Source organism: Galeopterus variegatus, unplaced genomic scaffold (genome assembly GCF_000696425.1).
Source record: "Galeopterus variegatus unplaced genomic scaffold, G_variegatus-3.0.2 Scaffold284, whole genome shotgun sequence".
NCBI classification, from domain to species: domain Eukaryota; kingdom Metazoa; phylum Chordata; class Mammalia; order Dermoptera; family Cynocephalidae; genus Galeopterus; species Galeopterus variegatus.
This window is the reverse complement of record NW_007726395.1, coordinates 343,182-352,573: the sequence shown is the minus strand read 5'-3', so window position 1 is coordinate 352,573 and position 9,392 is coordinate 343,182. Positions and strand designations below refer to the sequence as shown.

Genomic DNA, 9,392 nt, shown 5'->3' with positions numbered 1-9,392 from the left:
GGTTCCCGCTCACTGGCTGAGCGAGGTGCGGGAGCAACACCGAGGGTTGCGATCCCGTTGCTGGTCCTGGTCCGGTACGGGCGCTACACTGAGGGTTGCAATCCGTTGCCGGACACGGAAAAAGACAAAAAGGAAAAAAAAAAAAACTAGCAATATTTTTACTTGAATAGACATATCTCTGAGCAGATATACAAATGGCCAATAAGCACGTGTTCAATATTATTAGTGATTACAGAAATGCAAATGAAAACCAAAATGACATATTACTTCACCCCTACTAGGACAGCTATAAGCAAAATAACAACACTGGTGAGGACGTGCCAAAATTAGAATCCTCATGCATCGCTGGCTGGGAATATAAGATGGTGCAGCTACTGTGAAAAAGCTTGGCAGTTTCTCAAAAAGTTAAACAAACAACTACCACATGACCCTGAAATTCCATTCCCAGGTAAATATCTGAAAGCAAGGGACTTGAATAGATATCCGTATACCCATGTTTATAGCAGTGTAGTTCACAATAGCCAAAATGTGGAACAACCCGTGTCGATCAACAGTTGAATGGATATGCAAAATGTGAAATGTACATACAATGTAATAATATTCAGCCATAAAGAGGAATTGAATTTTGATGCATACTACAACATGGATGGACTCTGAAAACATTATGCTGAGTGAAATGAGCCGGACAAAGAAGGACAAGTACTGCATGACTCCACTGATATGAGGTGCATGGAATAGGCAAATTCATGGGGACAGAAAGTAGAACAGCTGTGGCTAGGGGAAAGGGGAATTATTATTTAAGGAGTACTTGTAGTGGATTAGAATAATGTCCCCCCAAAACTCACTGAAGCTTGAATTGTAAGTATTATGTTTTAGAAACTTGGCCCCCCTGTGACTGTTAAGAGGGTGGGAAATCCTGTTATGGTAATTGAAAGATGGAGCCTTGAAGAGGTGATTGGATGGTAGGACCGTGCATTAGTAAAAATGGTGGTCAGGGATGGGGTTCTGAGGGCCTTAAAAGAAGACAGAGGAAGGGATGGGCCCGTGGCTCCCTCGGGAGAGCGTGGTGCTGACAACACCAAGTTCAGGGTTAAAATCCCCTTACCGGTCATCTTTTAAGAAAAAACAAATAAATAAATAAAAGAAGACAGAGGAGAGTCTCTCTCTCTCTCTCTCTGCTCTGTTTCCACCATCTTGCTCTCTCTGCTTCTACCCCTGGGTCACTGTCACCGCCAGCAGATGCACTTTGGACTTCCCAGCCTCAGAAACTGTAAGCAATAAATTTCATTTTCTTTATAAATCACCCAGTTCCATGTACGTTATAAACAACATAAACGGACTAATACAGTATTTGTACAGGGTTTCATTTAGAGAAGATAAAAAGATATTTAGAGAAGATATTGGGTACCGATAGTTGTGAGGGTTACACAACATTGTGAATGTATTTAATGTCACCCACGAATGCACACAAATGAACAGTTAAAATGGCAAATATGTCTGGTATATTTTATCATTTAAAAAAAAGCAACGTGGGACTGGCTGCTAGCTCAGCTGGGTAGAGCGTGGTGTTGTAACACCAAGGTCAAGGGTTCGGATGCCTATACCGGCCAGCTGCCACAAAAAAAAAAAGCAATGTGGAATTATGGGTTGGATTCTGAATCAGAAAAAGGACTTTAATAGGATAACTGGTGAATTTTGAATAAAATCTATAAATTGCCTAAAGTACTACATCGAAGTTAATTCCTTGGTTTAGACAGCTGTAGAGAGTTGCGTAAGATGTTAATTTTAGGGGAAGGTATGTTTTTGCATAAAACAATTTGCATAAAACAAAATGAGTGGCAGCTCCATTTCCTAGAATGAAAAAATACCAGAGTTTGTTTTTCAGAGGCAAGGAGCATTTATGGAAAGACCATGAGTTTGGTAGAAGTGTGTTTACTCTTCATATTCTTTGAGTGAGCTTTCAGTAAACATCATTACTTTTGAATTTTATAAAACCAAGACATTTCAGAAATATATAATACATACCCAGAATTGGTTCTGTAATGTTAAATAAGGAAATGCAACCAGGAGGAGTAAATTCTGTCTGTCCCAGATCACATTCCAAATAGTCAACGCAGGAAATACTGAAAATTTTTTAAAAAGAAAGAAAATAAAAAAAAAAAAAAAGAAAGAAAATTTTAACTAGCTTTACTCAGTAGAAAGGATAAATGATATAGTAAAGATTTTATGCAATACACAGGCATAATCTACCCTACAGAGCCTTTTAGGTGGAATGCTCCAAAGATGACAATTGGTGTTCAAAAAAAAAAAAAAAGTCAAGGGACTGGCCCGTGGCTCACTCGGGAGAGTGCGGTGCTGACAACACCAAGGCCACAGGTTCAGGTATATCTATATAGGGATGGCCGGTTCACTCGCTGGGTGAGCGTGGTGCTGACAACGCCAAGCCAAGGGTTGAGATCCCCTTACCGGTCATCTTTAAAAACAAACAAACAAACAAACAAACAAACAGAAAACCAAAAAGAAAATGTACTGCAGGTGTGATCACAGTGTCCACATGGATACAACTTAGTCTTTTCTAAAAGATAAAATTTTATCTTTAAAACGCAACAGAACTTATCCCCACTCTGAATCTCTGGATTCAGAAGCATGATCTGGACAAACAGATGTGAGGCCAAGCGTCTCCTGTCACAAGCTCTCCCAAGGTCAAGGCAGTCAGGCCACCCTGTAGCGTCATCACACCACCCAAAACAGGGCTGTAAGGGAGTCATTGCTCGCCTTAGCAGCTTCACAAAGTTGCATATAATTTCCACTTAGAAGTCAAGATGCACTCCCACCGAGTTTCTTAAATCAAAAATCCCACTTCATGCCAAAAATCTAGCAATACGTCAAAACAAGAATAAAAGCAGTCTTACCTATTTAACAACTGGTTAATCAGGTATCTATTAAATGTTGACTTTCCAATGTCCTGAGGGCCACAAACCAGAATGACAGGGCAGCCATCTACTTCTTCTGGAAGTGAAACAAACATTGACCCTAAGAGTTAGCCACCCTCCCCTTAGGACTCTAATTATGAGGAGTGGTCCTCTAAGGCTTTGGTGGATGAACACCTGGACTTATCAATTACATATGACTCACCACAGGAAACACTGACCAACTCTTCCAGCGCCGAAAGGGCACTCTCAGTTAAATGAAGGCCTTTTCTTTTCTTTTCTTTTTTGATGCCAACAGATGTCAACGCCAAATATTCGGAATTAATCTTGCAAGTCCGATTCTGAAATTAACAATTTAAACTATAAGAAAACATGGAAAAAAAGGTAATTTTCTTCTCAGTTATAAATCAACTAAGCCTTATATAACTGTGAGCTACAAAAAATAAATGTGGGAACTTTCTCTTTCTGCCATCTTGCAACCTGTGGAGGTGTGCTGGGAACAGGACTTCTAAAAGGCAGTATGTCTGAAAGGCTGTGGCCCAAGGCCATTTTTGCTGGTTATAAGCAGGATCTCCAGAACCAAAGGGGGCACACAGCTCTTCTTAAAATTGAAGGTGTTTATGTTCAGTTTTGAGATGAAACCAAATTCTACTTGAGACATGCTCATGTGTACAATGCAAAGAACGCCCCAGTGACTCATGGCTGCAAACCAGACAAGACCAGAGTAATGTGGGGCCAGGTAGCTCATGCCCACAGAAACAGGGGCATGGTTCATGCCAAATTCCAGCAACCTTCGTGCTAAGGTCAATGGACACAGAATCTGTGTGATACTGTACCCCTCAAGGAGTTAAACTAATAAAAAGTAAATAAATAAAAGTGGGTTTATTTTCCTGTAAAAGAAAAAAAAAAGATAAATTTGAACCCTCTCTCTCTCTCACCACCCCCCAAATCCACCCCATCAGCATGTCCTGTCAACTCCTCTCCTGCAGCTGTCCATGTCTGCTTCCACAGCTTATGCTTCCTCCCAAGCTGCCATCGCTTCTGCAGGAGACTCCAGAGAAAAAGAAAATACATGGAAATTTAAAAATGATTGCCATAAGAAAAAATCAATAGAAGGCCTGTTCAATAGTAGAACAGGTTGGTGACCTGGTATAAAGTCAAGGCAATCTCCAAAAACATAAAGCAAGAAGACAAAGACAGAACATATACAAATAGAGTTGAAAGGCTGTGGAAAGCAGGTCCGTGACGTCCAATGGCTTTCTACCAGAAGTATCAGGCAACGCTGGGAGAGCGACCCAAGGGACGGGAGAGTGACCCAAGGGACGGAAGAGCATGCCTTAGCCAAAGCAGGTGAGGTTCAGACAGAAAAAGCCCACTGTTCAGAAGAGGATGAAGCAAGGGACCCACTATGAACATGTCCTTGTGCCACCATCAACGCTAAGGATGAAGATACCATAAAACAAGTGAGGAGCAGCCTAGTGTGAAACTTCCCATCGCCAGCACTGGATGCTAGAAAACAATAGAGCAAGGGCTTCAAAGTTTTGAGAAAAAACTCTTTTGAACCTACAATTCTACACTCTGCTCAATTATCAATCACTGAGAGCAAAATAGGAATATCTTATAAGAGTTTACTATCTGCCTTATATGAAAAAATTGCTACAGAATGTATTGACATATGGTGGGGGTCAGGTGGGAAGTTATCCAAGAAAGAGTTTGAGTAAAAACAACAGTGGTGGTTAAGTCCCGGGGGGGGGGGCTGAAAATAAATGAAAAAAGAAAGTATTTGATCCATGGCATCTGGAAAACTCACTTTCAAGTAGCAAAGGCTTGGTAACCCAGGATTTCACTTCTCCTGTGGCCCTGATCAAGCTACTGGATTCGACAGCAGAGTAAAATGTCATCATGACTGTCCATTCACTGTCCCGCTCTCATTTCATCTCTCTCCTCCTGCTTCAAGCCTCTAAAACGTACCCACCACCTGCTCTCCAACTCAGTGATGACCTTGATTCCATTTCCCAGCATAGCAAGAAACAATCAGAGGAGAACTTCGACTTGCCTCTGGCCCTCTCTGGCATTTCCTCTGGGTACTATGAATGAACTGCCAGTGTTAAGGCCACACGGATCCCAGAACCAGACCCACCCCTCATGGTTGGCTCCAGCCGTCCCCTCCTCTCTACCACATCATCAGCTCTCTCCCTCTCCTCTGGATCGTTCTCACCTGCTGTGTTCAAGCATGTTGTTTTCTCCACCCACCCTAACAAAAAATAAAACTCTCTTGATCATACTTAGCCCTCCAACCTTTGCTTTGTTTCTGTCCTTTACAGCTAAAGTCTACAAAAGCAAAATCTTTTACTACTAAACCCTTGAGTTCCTCTCCCAGGCTCTTGACTCTATTCCAGTCAGGCTATTCCCTCCAGGAAGCTACCAAAACCACTCTCTGTGCAGACCCTGCTTCTTTATCCAATGTTCCTTTCTCAGCCCTCAGCTTACCGTCAGCAGCATATGCCATAGCTGTTCACGCATGTCTCCTTTAAAGACTTCCTGCAAAGTTGTCCTGGGGTCCCCGGTTGTCCTAGGGCCCACATGGACATCATGCTCACCTGGCTGTCCTCTAACGCTGATGACCCTCCTTCGCAGGCTCCTCTACTGATTCCTCATCTTTGTCTAGACTTCCCCAGGGCTCAGACCTTGAACCCTCTGGTTTCTATCTGAATGAACGCCCTCAGTGTTATTACCCCATCTCATGGCTGTGGGTTTCCTTCTCTGTTGAAAGTTCTCAAATTTCCATCTCCAACCCCTTCCTGAACTCCAGACTCACACATTCAACCGCTCACTTGACATCTCCAGTTGGATGTCTAACAGGCATCTCAAAGTTAACGAATCTAAACCTGCTCCTCCTGCAGTGCCCTTACCTCAGTTAATGGCAACTCCATGCATCCAAGTAATTAGGCCAAAAAGCCTGGTGTTATTCCTTGTTTATTCCTCAGACCTCATATCCAGTCTGTTTACTAGTCTTGTAAATTAGCCTCAACCTACTGGCTCATGGGAGACAATTACAGTAACAGAACCTCACTTTAAGAATCTAATAATATGGGCAGCAAAAATTTACAGGTGAGGAGAGAGAGAGATGGAAGAAAATGCAAGTACGTTTAAACTATTCATTCACAGTTTAGAGAAAATTTATACTGTCCCTAGTTACCAAATCAAGATACAAAGATAACCATTAAATGTACTGACCAGCCTCCGAAACAACAACAAAAAAGACACCCATTAAGAAATGGAAAAGGCATTTAACCGTCTACAACATGAAAGGGTGGCGGGAATGAAACCGAGGAGGGGAGAAGAGTTCTTTTCATGACACACCTTTCTATACTATTTTCTATCTGTACACATGTATTACACTCTGTAAGACCTACAGCACTAACAGACAGACTGATCCTACATACTCATTTGATATGATTGTTTTGGTGCAAGTAATTAGCAAAATACTGAATGAAAACTGGCTCTACCTCTTGTTCGAAAACGTGAGATAAACCTGGATAGCTAGTTATGAAGTTTACAGTGGAGGTTTTCAGATGTTCTAGCATCACAATGGAACACAGAGGAGAAAAATTCTTCATTGCCCAACATCTGTCATCTGTAAAGAGAAAAATAAAACACCTTAGAAACAGTAACTCCACTAACTTCTATGCCCTTTAGGACTGCCATCTCCTTGGCTAAACTGTAAACTTTTTGAGTAGGAATTATATTTGAGTGTCTTTTTCAGGAAACCATATTGCCTAATAGGAACACATCTGGGTAGAGATGTCAATCCAGGTTTGCCACGTACTAGCTTCACAGCCTTGGACAATTTTTCTTACCAGTAAAATGGTGAAAACAATAGTACTTTCACTCTCAGGACCCTTGTGAAGGTTTATTTATTTATTTATTTTTTAATTTTTTTTAAAAAAGATGACCGGTAAGGGGATCTTAGCCCTTGACTTGGTGTTGTCAGCACCACACTCAGCCAGTGAGCCAACCGGCCATCCCTATATGGGATCCGAACCCGTGGCCTTGGTGTTATCAGCACCGCACTCTCCCGAGTGAGCCACAGGCCGGCCCGTGAAGGTTTAAATCGATAAAATACTTAGTGCAACATGTAGTCCATAGTAAGATCCTAAAAATTATTAGCCTTTGGGGGGCATGTGAGACAGTGGAAGTGGACCAGGGCCTTGCTGCCATTATGACCGAGGAGTCAGAAGAGACGGTCCTGTATGCTGAGCACTGCTATGTATACTCTTAGGTGAAGCCCACTCTATGGCTCCCTGGAGGAGGTGCTTAAGCACCAGAACTCCCATGTACCCCAGCAGCACTTTGAGCTAGTAGGTTTGGCCGACCCTGGAATCATTGTGGCCTGACAGGCAGCTTCAGGCATAGGCCTCTATCAGACCCTAGTGCAGGAGAGCTAGTACCAGTGCCTCGAGTGTGGGCAGCTGCTGATGTCACCCAGCCAGCTCTTAGAGCACCAGGAGCTACATTTGAAGATGATGGTGCTTCAGGAGGCAGTGCCAGCTGAGCCACCACCCAAGGCACCCCCCAGCCCCCCAGCACCACCCACTGCGAGTATGTGCATTGCAAGGCTCTCTTTGCCAGCCAGGAACTCTGGCTAAACCAATTGTAGATGCACCTCTGGGCCTCACTCACCAAGGCTCCCACCCCAGTTGTCCTGGGGTCCCCAGTTGTCCTCAGGCCCCCTGTGGGCCAGGCCCACGTGGCTCTAGAGCACTCGTACTGAAAGGTAGAAGAGGTAGGGAAGAGGCAGCTGTCCCATCTGTGGCTGCCACCACCACTGAGGTGGTAACTGAGATGGAGCTGCTCCTCTACTAGTGCTCGGAGTGCTCACAGCTCTTCCAGCTTCCCACCAACATCCCCTTAAACCTCTGTACATGCTGTGCCCCTTCCTCCTCCCCTCTCCACTGCCATGTAAGTTCTGTAACTGGATTTATTCTCTCTTCTGAGGGGGGTGTTCTCGGGCCCTTGATATGCACAAAGGTGGCCCCAAAGTGAAATAGTCAATAAAGACTGAGTTGGACATTGAATAAAAAGTAAAAAGATAAAAATAAAAAGTATTAGCCTTACTATAGTAGGCCCTCAGTAAATTACCCAGTTCTTTTCATTACCCAGATTAAGATGAGATCTGAGCAAAGTCCGGGCTTCCCTTTTCATCTCCTTCCTGCTTTTCTCAGGCATCGAGTAATGAACTGCATTGATAGTCAGGAAAGTGTGAGTATAGGTAGAAAAGACGTCTTGGGAAGGCTGGCCTTGGCTGATGGTAAAACCAAACACCTGCACCTGGCCATAGAGGCATGTCACACGACAGATCCCGCTAAAAGTAAAACCCTAACAGGGAGAGAAAACAGAAAAGAAAAATAACATTACAGATCCTGTTATTAACGACTGAAATATTCTAAAATCTTAACTATTTGCATATAAAAAAGCAGATAATATTGTGGGACCTGTTCACACCTCTCAGCATTGGACAGATCATCTAGGCAACAAATCAACAGAGTAACCATTATTCTTGCAGAAAGAGAGAAGAAATCTAGGGTAATTAGAGGGGAGAAAGGGAGGGAGGGGGGAGGGGCTGAAATTGGACAAGGGGCATAAAGAATAATTACGATTTGTAACAAGATATATGCTAGTAATATTGATTTGACCAACATATCTCAACGTTGAACCCCCGAAATATGTATAATCAATTTTGATTCAATAAAAAAATTTTTTAAAAGCAGCTGATTTCACCTTATACTAGGTGACCATCATAAACTTCATTATATTTTTAACCTAAGATCATACCCCATGACAGTTACAGAGAAAGCTTGGTGAGTACTGACACACAAAGAACAGGGGGGTCCCATCAACTCAGTTCTGCTGTCACGGTTCACAAACCCTACCACCCAGTCCTCACAAAAGCCCGTCACTTGCCAGTCTCTCCCCTTCCTGGGTTTTCATTTCTCACCAACTTTAGAGGAGGACTCTCCTAGACCGGCAACCATGTGGACATCAGGGGTCCAGCACTCGGGCTCTGCCTCTACTGCATGACTTCTGGCAGGCTCCCTCACCTCAGTCTCTTCGTCTGTTCCCGCACAAACAGAGCGGTAATTACTCCGTAAGGGAGCCGGGGGTACTAAAGCGGCTCGTACATCCAGAACACTTTGACCCTGGCATTTCTCAGCTCCCAGTAAATGCAACCTGTTATTATTTTTGCTATTAAAGTCCCTGCGGCTCTGAAGGCCTAGAGACCCCTCAGCAGGAGGCCTTGTTACCACCGCCAGGGACTTGAACCCGACTTGCAGCCGGAGAAGAGGCCCAGGGGGACCACGGTCCCCTCCCGGGGGCTGCGTCTCCACCCCTCCCCGACCCACCTGCTCCACCGGGAGCAGCAGCAACACACGGCCCGGGCCAACCGGCCGCACGGGGGGG

The 9,392-nt window shown here is 43.9% G+C and overlaps 1 protein-coding gene and 1 pseudogene across 1 annotated transcript in view; one reads left to right on the top strand and one right to left on the bottom strand.

Annotated features, from left to right (window-relative positions):
* NOL9 (nucleolar protein 9) overlaps window positions 1-9,392 on the bottom strand; it is a 24,365-nt gene that overhangs the window by 14,508 nt on the left and 465 nt on the right. The window contains exons 2-6 of the mRNA XM_008567018.1: window positions 8,090-8,309; window positions 6,440-6,567; window positions 3,136-3,271; window positions 2,913-3,009; window positions 2,026-2,123 (exon numbers count right to left, since the gene is read on the bottom strand). Coding sequence (XP_008565240.1) covers window positions 2,026-2,123; window positions 2,913-3,009; window positions 3,136-3,271; window positions 6,440-6,567; window positions 8,090-8,309 — 679 coding nt within the window. The remainder of the gene's footprint in view (window positions 1-2,025; window positions 2,124-2,912; window positions 3,010-3,135; window positions 3,272-6,439; window positions 6,568-8,089; window positions 8,310-9,392) is intronic.
* Window positions 3,451-3,781, top strand: LOC103585905 (annotated as a pseudogene).